Source organism: Tupaia chinensis, unplaced genomic scaffold (assembly GCF_000334495.1).
Source record: "Tupaia chinensis unplaced genomic scaffold, TupChi_1.0 Scaffold000600_1, whole genome shotgun sequence".
Taxonomy (NCBI): Eukaryota; Metazoa; Chordata; class Mammalia; order Scandentia; family Tupaiidae; genus Tupaia; species Tupaia belangeri.
Genome location: NW_006160117.1, coordinates 8,594,481 through 8,613,150, shown reverse-complemented (window position 1 = coordinate 8,613,150; position 18,670 = coordinate 8,594,481). Strand labels below are relative to the sequence as shown.

At 35.6% G+C, this 18,670-nt stretch overlaps 1 protein-coding gene across 1 annotated transcript in view; it reads left to right on the top strand.

Annotated features, from left to right (window-relative positions):
- The window catches only part of DMD (dystrophin), a 1,496,890-nt gene that overhangs the window by 26,445 nt on the left and 1,451,775 nt on the right, over nucleotides 1-18,670 (top strand). The window contains exons 5-7 of the mRNA XM_027775723.1: nucleotides 11,928-12,107; nucleotides 12,425-12,553; nucleotides 14,658-14,828. Of these exons, the coding sequence (XP_027631524.1) occupies nucleotides 11,928-12,107; nucleotides 12,425-12,553; nucleotides 14,658-14,828 (480 nt within the window). The remainder of the gene's footprint in view (nucleotides 1-11,927; nucleotides 12,108-12,424; nucleotides 12,554-14,657; nucleotides 14,829-18,670) is intronic.

The window sequence follows — 18,670 nt, the reverse complement described above, 5'->3', positions numbered from 1 at the left end:
AGGGAAAGCCACAGGAGATTACTAGCACCTGAACAGTCTGAGTACCAGCACTGCACAAGATCCTTGAGCTGTCCTGATAACCTCTACTCTCTTGTACTATTATGTAAACATTAACAATTCATTTGACAAGAGGACAGAGAAATCTGTTTTAGTCATTGGTGTTTCTCATGTGTATAACATAGTATCTGACATGTAGTACCTCTCATTAATTATCTTTTCAAAAATAAATTTAAATGTCAGAAATAAAAATTAAAATATAATGACAGCATTTCTTGAAAGAAGAGAAAAAGGTGGATGTGCATTTTAAATTATACAAGTTTTAGATAAAATAGAAATATAATAGACAATCATCTGATCAAATGGTTCGATTTTGTAGATTAAAAAAAAAAAAAGAAGTCCTAGGTCAGCAGGTGGCATGGTGGTTGAGGCACTGGAATCCTATAGTGACTCTGTCGCTCCCTGGTGAGCACATGTGCCCTGTAGCAATTTTTTAAAAAAATAATAAGAAATAAAATTAAAATGGTAATTAAAAAAAAGAAGTCCTGGTATACAGAAAAAATTATAACTAAAATCCAATATTGATTCTGATTTTGGGAACAGCAAGTGGCATGGTTTGAGTCCCAGACCAGGCAGCTTACTTTCTCACTTCCTCTCTCTCATTTACTTCAGTGTGCACGTACCCTGTAACAAATTAAAAAATAATAATAATGATAAATAAAATTAAATAAGTAATTCTCTTTTTTAAAAAGAGGTTTTGCCATAGGGCACATGTGCTTACCAGAGAGAGAGACAGAGACAGTGAGAGGGAAAGTGAGAAATCATTCCCCAGGGGGCATAGCCACACCACAATCCCATCTTCTCTACTCTTCTCCCAGGATCTTGCGCATGCATGCACATGCATCCAGGCTGATTTTCAAATTACCTGGTTTGGTACTTGAACAGTTGTTGGCTACATGGAAGTCCAGCAAAGTAACTGCTATACTATCTGCTGACCCAAATAAATAATTCTGTAAAAAAAAAAAAAATTTAAACTGGGGTCAGCAGGTTGTGTGGTGGTTAGGGCTCTGGATTCCTACATGTCAGATCATGGTTCAAGTCCCAGACCTGGTAGCTTGCTTTCTCACTTTCCTTTTCTCTCTCTCTCCCTCTCTCTCTCTGGTTAAATTAAAAAATAATAATAATAACAAGTGGAATTTAAAAAGTAATTTAAAAAATAAATAAATACATTTTAAATATAAAAAAATCCGATTTTAATAGTTTTTTCCACTGTACCAAATTATTCTTAAAAATTTCATTTTATAGTAATTTTAACTAATATAACTCTAAAATAAGATAAAACGGTATGCATTATCCATGATGAGAATAAAATAACTCATGGCTGAAGTTAAGATACAAAATCTGTGTGTATTTAGTACTTATCACAGTTTGTCTATTTCCTCTATATGTAGGTATGTTTATTTCTGTGATTCCCAAATCTGATCACTATACACTGTATACATGCTTTGTAAAACCACACCCCACAAAGATGTACAGCTATTTTATGTAAATTTAAAATTATAATACAGTTACTATCATATAGATTTCAAATATTATTTGTTAATATCTTAAAATCACTCTGGTTAATTAGATACAAAAATATCAATTTTATATATCCCATTAATAGTCAAAATTGTTTAGCTCATGAATTAAGCATGAAAATGTAACCATAGAATATAAATATCTATATGATTAAAAATAGAATTTTATTTCCTAATTATGATTTTGTTTGGAAAATGTAAGCTTATGTAAAGTTTAATCTATGTGATTTTCTGATTTAACCACTATAGAGTAGAGATTTAGTTTCATTCATCAAAAACTTTAAGTCAGTTAATTCAGATCCATTAAGTCCTTTTAATATCCATAGAGTATTTTGTCTGAAAATCAAAATAGTTGAATATGATTTTCTAGATCAGCAGTTGGCATGGTGGTTAAAGTGCTGGATCCCATATGACCGAGTACACAGTTTGAGTCTGAGACCCAGTAGCCTGAAAAACACACCAGGCACATGTGTGTGCCCAAAATCCCAAGAGAATGGAGGAGAAGGCATTGTGGCATAGCCATCTCCCAGGGGGGTGATTTCTCACTTTCCCTTTCTCCGTGTCTCTCTGGTGAGCCCATGCGCCCTATAGGTAAACTGAAAACAAAGCACAACAAAATATAACACCCAGGAAAAGTAATTTTGGTCCTTTAATACATTAAACCCGTCAGCTTTTTAGATAACCCTTTTTCATAAATGGATCAATAATTTTATTAATAATAGTTTTAGTATTATGAGAGTTGTCTGAGAGAATCACACACACAAACAAGTGTTAAATTTAATTCAGGGTGTTAAACAGGGCAAAACAATTGATGTCTAAATAGGAAATTACATAACAAGTTATCATGCTTTTCACATTTCAGAGACAAATTGTTATAATATTTAACATCAGGAAGAACAATGATTAGTTTCCTCAATTACCCTTCGGTTGCCACTTAACTCCTAAATTTTAATGACTATCACCCAATAAAATCTCATAGCAGAGTGTGTCTTTCTGTTTGACAGTGGTTCTCAATATTGACTGTGGGTTGAAATCACTGGGAAACTTGAAAAGTATACCAATGCCTGCCCCCAACCCCCAGATTCAGATTTCATTGATTTAAGTGTAGCCGTTGACTCTAATATTCAGCAAAGGAGAAAAACACTGGATTATATGATACAAGATCCATGGATTTCAAACAGCCTTATGAGATCTCTATTCGGTTCAGTCAACCATATCCTGTATTTTTTCTTAAACAATCAGGTTTCACATTTTAAAGAGATCAAGTGTGTGGTCCTACATGATCTGGATAACGGTTTCAACACATCACTCCTCTTAGCTGTAAAAGTAGGAGAACTATTACTTATTTCTAAAGTCTGTTACACTATCATCCCCATGAAAAATTACACATCTTTTAAAAGAGAGCATAGTAATTCATCTGTGAAGTAAAATAACACTAGCAGATCATTAACTTGGTACAATGAATGCTTGAAGCAGCTGTTACTTAGAAAATAGAACATCTGTTAAATGCCACTGGAGTCACTATTCACTGTCATTATAGTTATAACTATAATTTCTGTTCTGCACATTCTGCTTTCATGAAATTCTTCTTTAATAGACAATGCATTATTAATAAAAAATCAATACACATTGCTATAAAATCTACTATTTAACATTTTATGTTTTTCTTGAATTTATCATTTTATTATTCTGTCACATTTTCCTAATAGTAAAACATGTCCTAAAACTCTAACCATGACAGAGTAATGTAGAAGCCTAAAAAAGTAATTAATATAATATTTTATCAAGCTTAAGACATATTAGGTTGTATGATGCACCATTGATGTGATTACAACCGTTGAGATTAAAAAAATATTACCAATTTAAAGATAAATATACATTGTATAATTCATATCAATGTCAAAAACTTTAAAATATGACAAACATCATAAAACTGCAGTAATACAGTAGTTTGTTTATTTTTCCATGAATTTTCTATGTAGATTAAAAAAAAAAAGAAAAAAAATGTATTCTCTCTCATACACCATTACCAGAAATGGTATAAGTTTCTTTTTTAAAATTTTTTTATTTAAATATTTTTTTAATTTAACTATTTTTTTATCTTAATTTGACCAAAGAAGGACACAGAGAGAAGGAAAGTGAGAAAACAAGCCACCAGGGCTAGGATTTGAACCGCAGTTGACCATCTGGGAATCCAACACCCTTCACCTTCATGCCACCTGCTGGCCCCAATAAGTTTCTACCATTAATTTAGCTTGTAGATAGGAGGAATAAGTCAGAATGCATTTTTTATTTTTCCCATGAAAACTGGGGATGTTTTCACTAGAAGAAATTAACTTTTTCTGGGACCAGCAGATGGTGTAATGGTTACATCACTGGACTCTCATGTAGTAGACCACAGTTCAAGTCCCAGACCTGGTGGCCTAAAACTCATGCTGGGCACGTGCATGTGTGTGCCCAAGATACCCAGATGAGAATGGAGGAGAAAGGATTGTGGTGTAGTCATGCCCTTGGAGGATGATGTCTCACTTTCTATCTCTCTGTCTCTATCTCTCTGATGAGTGCACACACCCTGTAGCAAAAATCTCTCCTCCAATAAGCAAAATAAGCCAGGCATAGAATGAGAAATACCTCATGATCTCACTCATATATGGAATCTTAAAAAGTTGACCTCATAGAAGTAAAGAGTAGAATGGTGGTTACCACACAGTGGGAAAAGTAAAGGGTGGGAATAATTGGGGGGAAGTTGATCAATGGGGTACAAAGTTTCAGTTAGGTAGGGAGAACAATTTGCAGTATTCTATTGCACAGTAGGGTGACTATTATTGTAAATATTATATTGTATAATATGTATTAATATGTATTTTTATTTAAGAGGGAATTTTGCATGTTATCACCAGAAAGAAAGAATAAATTTGTTAATTTGAAATCATAGAAGGTAGTGTTTAATATTTAGACCAGTCTAGAGCTACCAGAGCATTAGAAATTAAACATGAAATATAAAGAACACTATGTTATCTTGGGGGAGGTTATATTTGAGTTATGCCCATGTCAGTCATCTTTTCTATGTTAAAAAAAAAAATCCTTAGTGTCAAGCATGTTCACAAGCAGCTGCCCTTGAATCTCCCAAAAGTAGACTTAAGACCATGTCATAGGCCAAAATAAAACTGAATATACACAATTTTGATTATTCTTCATCCTTAAAATCAATCCTAGAAGTTGTCACATTGCTGCATGTTTGGGGGGAAAAAAGACAAAAGGACCCAAGTTGTGACACTCAACTTAGTCACTGAATTTGAATTTGAACATTCCGATGGGTAGACCTTCTAGAACTCTCTCTACTCCTTGCCCTACAGGGCAGAAGAAGAAGGCAGGTGTGCTGAGGATTGGATACTTTTAAAGAGGAGGAAATTCTATATTGTATTTGGTTTATATCTCACAAACGACCAAAATAACTCTAGCTCCCTTATTGAGAAATGAGTAGGAATGTAAACCAAAGAAATGGTTCTAGTTTAGTTCCCTATACATTTACAGGTGCAGACATTCTTCTGTTTCGGCAAACTGTTAGCAAGAGAAAATGATTCTAAAACAAACTCATAAAATGTATGCTTTGAGCTTTTAACAAATACCCCATATTTGTGGCCTCTGATTCCAAACTTCATACCTTCTAATCACTTTGTGTTTCATCTTTAGGCTATCCAACCATCAGTCCTCCATGGTACACCCCAGATTTAAGTGTCACCTGTCCTTTGAAGTGTCCTTTGAAGCCATTCATATTATCTAAGCCATGGCTCACCTTTTTCTAAAAATTATGTACTAGCATTTTATTTCATATCAACTTTTCCCTGAAGCTATGTGGTAGGCATGGTTAGAATAGGACATAAGAAATATTAGCTCCTTCCTCATCTCTAGCATTGGCTAGCAAGAGTATGGAATAGCTATTAGGCACCTAATATACGTTGACTAATTGAAATATACTTAAGACATTCAGAAAATAACATCAATATGTTAGAAGTCTAAGATGTTGTTATTTATTAAGTCACAATGTTAGTTCAAAGCACTGGGAGGAGAAAAAATGAAAATACATTAAATGAACACAGTATTTTTCCTAACCAAAAATAACATTTATACTAATGATTAAATGCCAGTTTATTCTTTTTTAATTTTTTTATTATTTTAACTTTATTTAAATTTTTTTTAATTTCAATTTATTTTATACATTCAATCATGTTACTTAGCTTCAAAACGAATATTCCAACATGTGTACATTTCTCACCAGTCCAGTTAACAATACTAGAAAGTTATCTTCAATAGATAATAACCCATTTCTTTGTCCCATAAATGACTTGCCTCTCTATTTTTCTCCTTAGCATCCTTCCTTAGACTCTACTCCTTCACCCACCTTCTTCCCTCACTGTATCTGGTATTCATAACCAATTTATTTATTTATTTTTATTTGACAGAGAGGGACAGAGTATGGGGGGGAGGGAGAAAGCGAGTCACCAGGTCTGGGACTTGAACCCTGGTCGGCCATGTGGGAGCCCAGTGCCCTTAACCACCATGCTACCTGCTGGCTCCAATACCAGTTTATTCTTGAAGACCATATATAAAGGTTTAATTATACATCTCTTTTATTTTATTACCATTGTGTAAATATTTCCATGAGTCACTTTGACCATAACGAATTATGAACTGCCATTACGACCACTGCTTTCTCTCAAATACATGTTCATGATGGTGATAATGTTAACATTTTAGGGTTTTATCTTACAGGTTGTTTTTTTTTTTGAGAGAGAGAGAGTTTTGCTACAGAGTGCATGCACTGGCCAGAGAGACAGAGAAACAGAAAGTGAGAAATCACTCTCCAGGGAGGATGGCCATGTCACAATCCCTTCTCCATTCTCCTCTTGGGATTTTGGACATACACACACATGGGCCCGGTGTGAGTTTTAAGCCACCAGGTCTAGGACTTGAACTGCAGTTTACTACATGGGAGTCCAGTAATGTAGCCATTATGCCATCAGCTGATCTCTTGATTTTACAATTCTAAGGAACTTTAAAAGACACTAAAAATTAGACCACATTTCCTATTTTTCCCCATTAACTAAGTAAAATATGACTGGGCGTTAAACATTTTATCTTAAAAATCAGTATACATTTGCTGCATAATAGATGTTTGCAGGGACCAGCAGTTAGTGCAATGGCTATGTCATTGGACTCCCATGTAGTTGACCATGGTTTGAGTCCTGGACCTGGTGGCTTAAACTCATGCTGGGCGTGCATGCCCAAGATCCCAAGAAGAGAATGGAGAAGGGATTGAGGCATGCCCATCCCCCCTTGGGGATGATTTCTCGCTTTCTGTCTCTCTGTCTCTCTCTGTCTGGCGAGCGCACGTGCCCTATACCAAAAACCTCTCAAAAAAAAAAAATGAGATGTTTGCAACCCAAAAATTATTCCCTATAACATTCCCTAGGTTCAGAATTTCTCTTATTACTTCTGAGATTTGGAAATTTCCTTCTTTTTTTTTTTGAGAGAGAGATTTTTGCTATAGGGCATGTGCACTCACTGGATAGAGAGAGTCAGAGAGAAAGAAAGTAACAAATCACCCTCCAGGGGGAATGGTCATCCTGCAATCCTTTCTCCTCCATTCTCCTCTTGGGATTTTGGTCATGTCCACACATGTGCCCGCTGTAAGTTTGAAGCTGCTGGGTCTGGGACTTGAACAACAATCAACCTTGTGAGAGTCCAGCAATGTAATCATTATGCCATCTGTTGGTCTTTCCATTGCCTTTAGTTGCCTTGCTAAGCATGTGTGAAATGTATATCTGTGTACACAATAACTTTTTGTCTCAATACTAAAACATATTGGGGATAGTAGGTGATGTGGTGGTTGAGGCTCTGGGCTCCCACATGGCTGACCACTGTTTGAGTTCTAAACCTGGCAGCTTGCTTTCTCACTTTTTCTCTCTCTTTGGTGAAGGCACATGTCCTATAGCAAATTAAATAATGATAATAATAAATAAAATTAATTCTTCAAGTACTAAAACATAGTGTCACCTCTATGAAGACATTTTAAGAGATAGTCATCCAAATATAAATTAAGATTGAACATTGTGAGGTGTTAACATTTGCAAATAAATCAAAGTCAGTAGTCTAGAATATTGAAAGTATGGAATGCCCATTTGCATATATTTCCATGTCTTTGACAAACCCATATTCGAATGCGTTTTCAAAGAACAGAGATTTTTTGCTGTGTATCATTTTTCCCACTGTGCTGACAACAATGGCCAACAACAATCATAACGGTTGTATACTACACAAGAGTGCAGACAAGGGATTGAAAAGGCTGAAACCTGATCTATGTCCACTCACAAGTCAAGTTGTTGAAGGACTATGTTCACCCAAAGAAGGCTTGTCTCATAATTTTTATAAACACATTGTGCAGAATTACCTATGGTCCTGCTACGATAGACTGGGTTCTATTGATAGTAGGAGCTTAATAAATATTTATGACTGATTTATGATCAAATTGATTTTCTAAATTGCTGAGTTCACCCTTGTGTAACAAATGACTCCTACATTACAAATAACCCACTGTGAGGTAGCTGATAAATCCATTTGACATGAATTACCTTAATTTTAGGTAGTTTTATGTTATAAAATTAAAAACACAAAAATGAAGGAATACCTTAGAAGCTAATAATGGTGATTTTTTCTTACATAGTCATTTTTTATACAGTATTTTAATCTCATTTATTACTCCTGTTTGATGTCAAAGGCAGAAACAAATGAAAAACACATGCAGTGATTTTGAGCGAACTAGGACAGGATGGGATGGAGAAAGACAGCCACAATGATTATTAGGTATATTACATAATAGTAAGAAAAGACACATTGATGGCAACCAGCAGATGGTTTAACCTCACATGGCTGACCATGATTTGAGTCCCAGATCCGGAGGCTTGAAATTCACACTGGGTGCCTGTGTGTGTGTGTGTGTGTGCCCAAAATCCCTAGAGGAGAACAGAGAATGAATTGCATCATGACCATCATTCCTAGAGGGTGATTTCTCACTTTCTGTCTCTCTATATCTCTAGTGAGTGCATGCACGCTATAGCAAAAAATAACAATACTAATTCAAAAAAAAAAAAGACATGTTGAGAGCATCTAATCTAGAGGTCAGAAATGAGAGGAGAGGGGCTGGCCTCACAGAGACCACATCTTCACATGGAAGAACTCTGTTGTTCTCTGGGCGTATACTTAACTTGACTCTTTGGAAATAGGCTTCCTCCTTTTTATTATTATTGCTGCCCAATGATTTTGTCTTGCTTTGGCTTTCTGCGATGAAGGCAGATCTATTTACCACTTTTCCTAGATCTATTTACCAGTCTTTTCCACTCATGTGCCAATCAGTTTCTGTATCTCTCAGTAACCTTCTTGAGAAAGGACCTACTAGACTCTAGCTCAGCACTCTGTCAATATCCAACAGCTGGTTCTCTAGGACAGTAAGTGAGGAACCAGGGTAGAGGCAGGGAAGTACAAGGTGGTCATGTGTTCAGCCATGCCATGCCCTAAGAAAGGGACTGGAGGTAGAACAGGCAGTAGAAATTTGTAGTGGGATTTTATTTTTTTTTTCCAAAAATGTTGTACATATTTTCTTCTCTTAAATGTGATTGTTTCTGGGACCATCATACGGCATAATAGCTGTATCACTGGACTCCAGTCATCAGTTGAGGTTTGAGTCCTGGACCTGGCAGCTTAAAATTCACACTGGGCACATGTGCATATGTGCCAAAGGTCCTGAGAGGAGAATGAAGGAGAAAGGATTGCAGCATGGTTATCCCCTCTGGGGGTGATTTCTTGCTTTCTGTCTTTCTGTTTATTTCTGTCTCTCTGGCAAGTGCACATGCCCTGTAGCAAAAATCTCTGTTTCAAAAAAAAAAAAAAGTGATCATTTCATCTTTTGTAAATCAAATTTCAACAATTCTGTTCTCTTTATTTATTCATTATTATTATTTTTTTTTTGGAGAGGTTTTGCTATAGGGCACATGCGCTCACCAGAAAGACGAGAGAGATAGAAAGCGAGAAATCACCCCCCAAGGGGGGTGACCACACTGCAATTCCTTCTCCTCCATTCTCCTCTCAGGATCTTGGGCACACACGCACATGCGCCCAGCGTGAGTTTAAGCCACCGGGTCTGGGACTCGAACCATAGTCGACTACATGGGAGTTCAGCGACATAGCCATTATGCTAACTGCTGGTCCCATGATCATGCTCTCTTATGGGATTTTAATCTGGGGTATGCGTATATAATTACGGTTGTGAACTTAGATAAAAATTTTCTTCATTTTCATTCACTTTTAAGTTAAATTAAGCATTTCTTTCAATTATAAATATGAGCAACAAACCCTAGTTATAGCAGTGCCTGTGACTTTTGCATCAGTAGACCTGACTGGTAATTTTATATCATGTTCTAGTCAATCATGTTCTAGTCGTTGTACATATTGTACTTCAGAATACCAGCTATGCTCATCCCTACTTTGAAATTAACCTAAAGATATGCTAAATCGTATTGTCAAGGTGTTAGAAAACATGTGCTATTATATCCCACATAAAATATGTATATTTTATATATTACATTTCAGTATAACTTGTTTTATTTTAAAGTTGTAGTTTTTTACTTTATGGTTTGAAATGCATTATTATGGGAAGAGGTTATTATTTTTTTAAGAGAGATTTTTGCTATAGAATCTGGGCCACCCCCCCCCCCACCCACACACACACACACACACACACATGTGCCTGGTATGAATTTTAAGCTGCTGGGTCTGGGATGCGAACTGCCATCAACTACGTGGGAGTCCAGTGACATAACTATTCCACCATCTGCTGGTCCCAGGAAGGGATTCTTAAGTTTTACCAACTACCAAAGACATCCATGACTCCAAAAGACTGAAAATTTATGCTCTAGGAATACAATAGCACTATAGTTGCTAAATTTTCTAAAAACAGTTCCTTTTTTGTGAATGGGCTTTCAAATTTAGCCATGATATTAGGTCTTAGTTTGTTATTGCATTGCTAACAGAAATATCTGAGATGAGGTGATTTATGAAGAAATAGATATTTTGGGGGGCCAGCAGGTGGCATGGTGGTTAAGGGCACTGGACTCTCACATGACCAACTGTGGTTTGGGTCCCGGACCTGGCAACATGCTTTGCTTGCTTTTTCATGTCCTGTCTCTCCTAGATCTCTCTCTTTCTTCTCTCTCTCTCTCTCTCTCTCTCTCTCTTCCTCCCCCACTCTCTGGACAAATTAACAGTAAATAAATAAATAAATAAGTTAAAAAAAAAGAACAAAAGAAATAGATGTTTTTATCATCTCAGTTTGGAAATTTGAGGTCTAGGGACCAATTTCTAGTTAGGCTACAATATGGCAGGGGGGAGCATCTTAAGTAGAGAAGTTGTCCATAAGTTCTTCTTTGTTCTGGTCTGCATTTATGTGGGCTCTGCCTGCCTCATTTCCTTCTTTTATATTCATGCCATAACTCAATCATGCGGACCCCACACTCATGACTCCATCACACCCAAAATGCCTACCCTTGGAGACCATGAAGAGATTACATTTTTTGTTTCTTTGTTTTTGTTTTTGGAGAGTTTTTGCTATAGAACAGATGCGCTTGCCAGAAAGACAAAGAGAAGCAGAGAGACAGAAAGTGAGAAATCACCCCCCAGGGGGGATGGCCATGCTGCAACCCCTTCTCCTCCATTTTCCTCTCAGGATCTTGGGCACACACGCACACATGCCCGGCGTGAGTTTAAGCCACTGGGTCCAGGACTGAAGCCACGGTTGCCTACATGGGAATCCAGCGACATAGCCATTATGCCCACTTCTGGTCCCAAGATTATGTTTTTACTTAACACCTTTATTACACAACTAAGTACCAATAGACAGTCTTTTGGGGGACATCCAGTCACCACCCTTTCAGACCCAATACCAAAGCATGAACCTTTGGGGGACACACCATTACTCAAATTACACTAATGTAGGAATTAAGTAAATATAAATCAATTTAATTGAGCAATGCATATGTTTATTAAACATATAAAATTATAAACAAGTAGGAAGTTATTTGTTCATGTTTATGTGATAACGTATGTTCCTATCCACCCAAGAATGAAACTGTAATGTATATGGTATGATTTTTATGGTTCATTTATTACATGATTTTATATTTAACCCTTTACAAAAATCTCACCATAGTAATCAACCACACAGCCATTCTGCAAGCATTGGCTCTTAAAGCTAAAGTATAGCATATTACTTGAAATTCAATGTTGTCCTTTCCACAGGCTACTCAGAAAGAGATTGAGAAACAGAAAGTTCACCTGAAGAGTATCACAGATCTAGGAGAGGCCTTGAAAGCAGTTTTGGGCAAGAAGGAGACCTTAGTGGAAGACAAACTCAGTCTTCTGAATAGTAACTGGATAGCTGTTACTTCCCGAGCAGAAGAGTGGTTAAACCTCTTGTTGGTAAGAGAAGAGCCTGGAAGCTTTTCCACCCCTTTCTGCCATGATACAAAAAAAAAAAAGTTACATAGTCCTTCTATAATATTATTTGTGTTTAAAACTTCCTCAGTTCCACATAGATGCTGGCTCTTAATTCAATATCTGTAATAGTATTTTGATATATTTTCTTCTTCTTTGTGCTGTTTTCTATATAAATATACTACTTTAAAATAAGTTGGATATTATAGTTTGTCTTTTTACAATTATTGAAAGTAGGAAAAATCTTTTAAGTTTTTTTTTTTTTAACCAATAATGTGATGACATGTCTCTGTACAATTAAGGAATACCAGAAACACATGGAAACCTTTGACCAGAATGTGGATCACATCACAAAATGGATCATTCAAGCTGATACACTTTTGGATGAATCAGAGAAAAAGAAACCCCAGCAAAGAGAAGATGTGCTTAAGGTAGCAAATAAAATATGAAAAGAAAATTTTAAACCACACAACAGTAATGCCAATCATTTTTGTCCTAGAAGACACTAAGGACTTTAGTAAGAATGAAACAATTCTTCTTCCATCTGTCCTTCCCTTCCTCTCTTCTCACTTCATTTTTTTGTTCCTTTGAATGGGAATTAATGACTTGAAAGAGTTCTGTAATCTTGATCTCCATCTAAAGCCACCTCTTAGATAATTAGGCCCAATTTAAAATCTATTCAGAAAAGGATTCCGGGATTTATTTTGATGCCATTTTTCCTGTCCAAGCCTACCTCAATGGTACCACATCGTTGGGTATAACAAAAGAAAAGTTTCATGTGTTCTGTCTTTCTGAATAATCACATGAAATCCAGTCATCTGGATATTTTGCTTTGTTTAGTGACCAAATCTTAGTAACTAATCTTAGTGGTGAACTTATGTAAAACTGAATCTTTTTTTTAATTTATTTAAGTGCATTTAAAGTGAATGTGGTTTCAGGTTCTCTCTTTTTGTATTGAAAGTAATTATTAGGGTATCCCACATGTTCTTTGTCAAAGACAATTTAATCTTTCCTTTAAGACAAAGTCCCTGGGCCTGCTGGTAGTGTGGTAAAGGTAAGGATCCCACTTGGCTGACTACACTGTTACAGTCCCAGACCAGATGGCTCGCAAAACTGACTTGAACAAGAACCCAAAAATACCTAAAGGAGAAATGGAGTAGAAGGGATTGCATTGTGACCATACCCCAGGAGGAAATGGTTGCTCACTTTGTCTCTCTCTCTAACTCCAGCAAGCTCATGTGTCCTCTGGCAAATTAAAAAAAAAAAAAAAGTTCCTGAAAAAGAGTATGAGAAGTATAATATAAAAATGTATTTTACTAAGTTTTCTCTATTTGATGATATCTCTCTTCAATTACATGAAAAGAGTTAAATTTTAGCAAACATCACTCAAATAAGTTACTCCTTATTTTGTTTCGCTGAAATTTTTAATAATTTTATTTGACTAGTGGGCTACTATTTAAAGAACAAAAAAGAAAGAAAAAGAAAAAAGAACACTAAAAAATTATAGTTTCTATCTTTAAAGTTTATTTTTCACTTTTTATATCACTGATATTTTCTTTAGATTACAATTCTTTTTTAATGAAAAGCTGTAAACATATTTCAGGCTATCCTCAAAACATATTTACTTTATCTAAACCTTATTTTGAGTCCTTATTATATATCAAGGATGTCATATCATGGTGAAATTCCATCATAGTCTTTGGAATAATAGGAACTGAGTTATTTAACTTACAGCCTCTGTGACGCATTGGGTCACGCAGAACATTTCTCAGTATCTCTGTACATGATGCAAAATCCACATCTGTCAGAAAATAATTTTTTCACATGACATAGTAAGGAAGGATTTAAAAGTACCAGGAAGGAATAGAAAAACAATCTTCAGTTATTTTTCTCCTAAGCACATATTTAGTTTGTTGCCCAACTGTAAATTCAGTAAAGATAAGACACATTATAAAATATTATGATTGTTGCAGACAACATCAAAAAAGTCCAGAAAACACCCCCTCTCCTTCCACAGACTAAAATACTTTAATTTTTTTTAAAATTTTTTTTGAGAGATTTTCTCTATAGGGCGCGTGTGCTCGCCAGACAGAGAGAGACATAGAGACAGAAAGTGAGAAATCACCCCCCAGGGGGGATGGTCACGCTGCAATCCCTTCTCTTCCATTCTCCTCTCAGGATCCTGGGCACGCACACACATGTGCCCGGCATGAGTTTTAAGCCACCGGGTCCGGGACGCGAACCGCAGTCGACTATGTGGGAGTCCAGCGACATAGCCATTACGCTAACTGCTGGTTCCCAGACTAAAATACTTTAAATCGACATCCATGAAACCTAATCAAAGGCAGTGACCCATTTTTCTGCAATCGCACACATTCTCACTTGTACTCCCATTTCATGGACGTTGGCGTGTAACCTCCTTTCTATTCTTCTCCATGCATGCTCTCTCTTTTTTACTCTGTTTCTCTTTTTCTCTTCCTCTCTACTTCCATTAATTACTAACTTTAAGCCCTATCTCTTGTTCATGGAATATAGCATTTAAAGGCTGAATTGAATGACATACGCCCAAAGGTGGACTCAACGCGTGACCAAGCAGCACACTTGATGGCAAACCGTGGTGATCACTGCAGGAAAGTAGTAGAACCCCAAATCTCAGAGCTCAACCATCGATTTGCAGCCATTTCTCACAGAATTAAGACTGGAAAGGTAGGAAGATCTACTCCAAGGTGGAAACTAGTGCTAAATGATCTCTTGCGAAGGTTACGCAGTGCCCTGAAGGGGGCAAATAACCCCCACAGCAAGGTTTGCAAAAGGAAAATGAAGGCCAAAATGTATTTAAGGAAATTTTACCATTGACTATCATGGCAGATATCTCTCTTTCTCTCTCTCTCTCTCTGACTTCCTCCCTTTTCCTACCTCCCTCCCTCTCCCCCTCTCTCTCACATTTTATTCTAGAACTACATTCTGTGCTGGTTTACGTCACTACTTTCAGGGGACACCTACAACAAATAACAAATAGCATGCTGCAGGCCAAAAAAAGAAACAAACAAAAAGCACAAAATGTATTATTCACCTAAAGAAAGCACTATTGATATATTTTACCAAATATATTCTTGCTTGTGTGTAATATAAATCAAATATCCAAAATGAGGCCTTGTACATCTCTTGCACGATAGTAGGTGTCTGTACCCCTTTATCGTTTGTGCACGTGTATGTATTTAACTTGCTGTTGCTAGTTCCACATACCTACTGTGACGAACTCCATTAGGCTATAATGAAATGCTCAAGTCATAAAGATAAATTATTGCAAAGCTCTTCTATCTTAATTTTTATAACTTTGTATGCCTATTTATATTTATCCTAGTTAATGAAGAACCAGGGGACATGGAACTTCTGCATGATAGTCTCTATATTTGTAAAACACTTACTGAAGACAAGTCAGAAAGTAGTTTATAAAAATATATAAATATAGCACTAAATAACTTCAACTCTTTGAGGAAGAGTTGAAATGCAAGGAGTTACCCCAAACTTGATAAAATACTCATTTTTTCAATATATATATGTTATGTTCTCAAATATCAAACTATCTAAAAGAAATATATGTATTTAGGTATGCACATAATTGCTAGAAATAATCTTAAATGAGAAGAACATTACTGAACTATTTGTGAGAAAATATGATGCAATATGTCAGGTAAGTGATGATTTCTTGAAAAATAGGAAAGTAGGTTCAAAAACATTATTTGATAAATATGGACACCCAGTAATATCATGGTTTCACAATTCCTACACTTTCTAGGTGTAGCATCATCTAGTGTATCATCATGTTATACATAATGGCATATATTTTAATTAGTTTTCAAAATATATGAAATGCAATATGATGAATTCTAAATACTTTGTGCACATGAAACCTAGTTACCCTTCAAAACTCAGCTTCCAAAAGCAAAAAGTTGTTAGCTTTACCTTAATTCATTGCTACTTATTTGTAATAATTAACTAGTTATTTTTTTTACATACACACCCATACACATATTTTTTTAAGAATTATTTTATTTCATTTTATTTATTGTTATTTTTAGTTTGACCAGAGAGAAGAAAAGTGAGAAAGCAACCCATGAGATCTGGGACTCAAACCATGGTTGGCCATGTGGGAATCCAAATCTTTAAACATCATGCCACTGGCCGGCCCCACACACATGTAATATTTAAGTAAGTCATTGTCACCTGCAAAAACATCTGATAGGCTCTCAAAACTCATTTTCAGAGAGAATAGTTATTTTATAAGGATATATTCTACTAGTTAATAATGCAATCACTTTTATTTCTGGAGATATCAGTAGCTTATGTAATCCCTAAACCACAAAAAGGAATTTTCAATCATCCCCAAACTGCTACTACTTCATTACTAAATTTTATATACTTTTGAATAAATCACTAAGCTATAGAATATTTCATTACCTGAGATAAATTGTTACAAGATTATGACACATAGATACTAAAAAAGCAGATTATATATATATATATATATATATATATATATATATAGAGAGAGAGAGAGAGAGAGAGAGAGAGAGCACCTGTGCTAACTGGAATAATACAGAGGAGGAAAATGAGAAATCACCCCCCTCCCCAGTGGGATGGCCATGCTACAAACCCTTTTCTTCCATTGCCCTGTTGGGATTTTGGGCTTTCACACACATACACCCAGTATGATTTTCAAGCCTCCAGATCTGGGATTTGAACCATGGTTGGCCTTCAGAAGTCCACTGCCTTTACCACACAAGTTCTTCTAGCCCCAAAAGTGGATAAGATTTATCTTCCATCATAGAAGTGACAGACGTCCAAGACAAGATTTTTTTTTTTTTGCTTGTTTTGTTTTGCTTTGTTTTTAAGAGAGGTTTTTGCTATAGGGTACATGCACTTGCCAGAAAGACAGAGAAAGACAGAGAAACAGAAAGCAAGAAATTACCCCCCATGGGATGATGGCCACGTCACAATCTCTTCTCCTCCATTCTCTTCTTGGGATCTTGGGCATGCATGCACATGCACCCGGTATGTATTTAAGCCACCGGGTCTGGGAGATACCACAGTCAACCACGTGGGAGTCCAGTGATAAAACTATTATGCCATCTGCTGGTCCCCCAAGACCTGTTTTTAACTAAGGCCAAGTTGGTGAGTTTTTGTTCTATATGCTGCAAGGATTTGTGAGTATACTTCTGGAAATCATGCAAGTCAGTCACTCAATATACATTTTTTTCTCCATGCTGAAACAAGGCACAAGACCTTTCTAATCAATATTTTCAATTATATGTTAATTGACAAACACATTTGTCACATAGCAGTCATCTTTTTACTTTTCAAAATATTACTTTTTCTCTAAATTAGTAAAGACAATTGAGTGCAATAGTGGCCCCATTTTGCAGGTCTGAGAACATAATTATGCTCTATTACAGTGATCAAACTAGAAACAGTGATAAAGCGTATCTGACACTTTTCTTATTTGTTCATTGCATCAGCTAGGAATACTGAGTTTCCATTGTGCTAGAGAGAATGAAAACACATGACGTAAAGATACTTGCTTTAAAACATATCTGTTTATAAATACAAAGTAAAAACTTATTACAGTCATAAAATATGTTTAATATCTCTACATCTTCCTGGAGATACTCAATTAATTATAAGGAAATCCCAGCAGAGAGAACAATGCGGTTAGAAAACTAAATTCTAGGCCTCATTTTGTAGCATATATGATTTCTTTTCATATCCATTTCAGTGTTTATAAGATAAGTGTTTAAGTAAATTAGTAGTTTTTAAAACAAAAACTACCCCCAAAATATTTATTATAAAATAAAAAATATTATAAAGTATAGTATATAAAATAGATAATAGATAAAATGTATTATAAAAATAGTGGAGGAGGTAGGTATGACTTAGTTCTGGAGGTACAAGTTATGCCAATAGAATATGGCATTAAATTTTCTGGGTTAGATTAGTTTACAAGTCTCTACTAGTTCTAGAATTTGACAGTTCAATAATATTCTGTTGATATAATAAGGAATGTAAGATATTTTGTGGCTTGTGTGTATGGTTGCCTATGCAGTAGTGGAATTTTGGAAGTTCTGGAAGTCTTTAGAGGTGGACTTTGACCTTAAAATCAGGCTCTTTTTATAGTAGAGTTTATGCAAAATTAGCTTAAGTTGGACTATGACTTTTCTATGGTTGAGTTTGTGGCGAGGTTTCATGGAGGAGAATATACTGAGAGGAATCTGTGCTGTGAAACACACAAAAGTAGATTGGCACTGAATATAGACAGATCATCAATATTTTGTAAGCATTAATTTCAGGATATGTTTTAAAAGTTTAACTGAAAAGGGCAACTCAGTAAAGCAAAACACACCCTGAAAACTTGTTGACAGCTTCTAGATTTACTATTTGATGAAGAATACAAAATTGGATACTCTTGTGTCCCCTATGAAAGCTGTCCACCAAAAGACATTTAAAAACTTTCTTCTTTTCTTTTCTTCTTCTTTTTTTTTTTTTTTTTT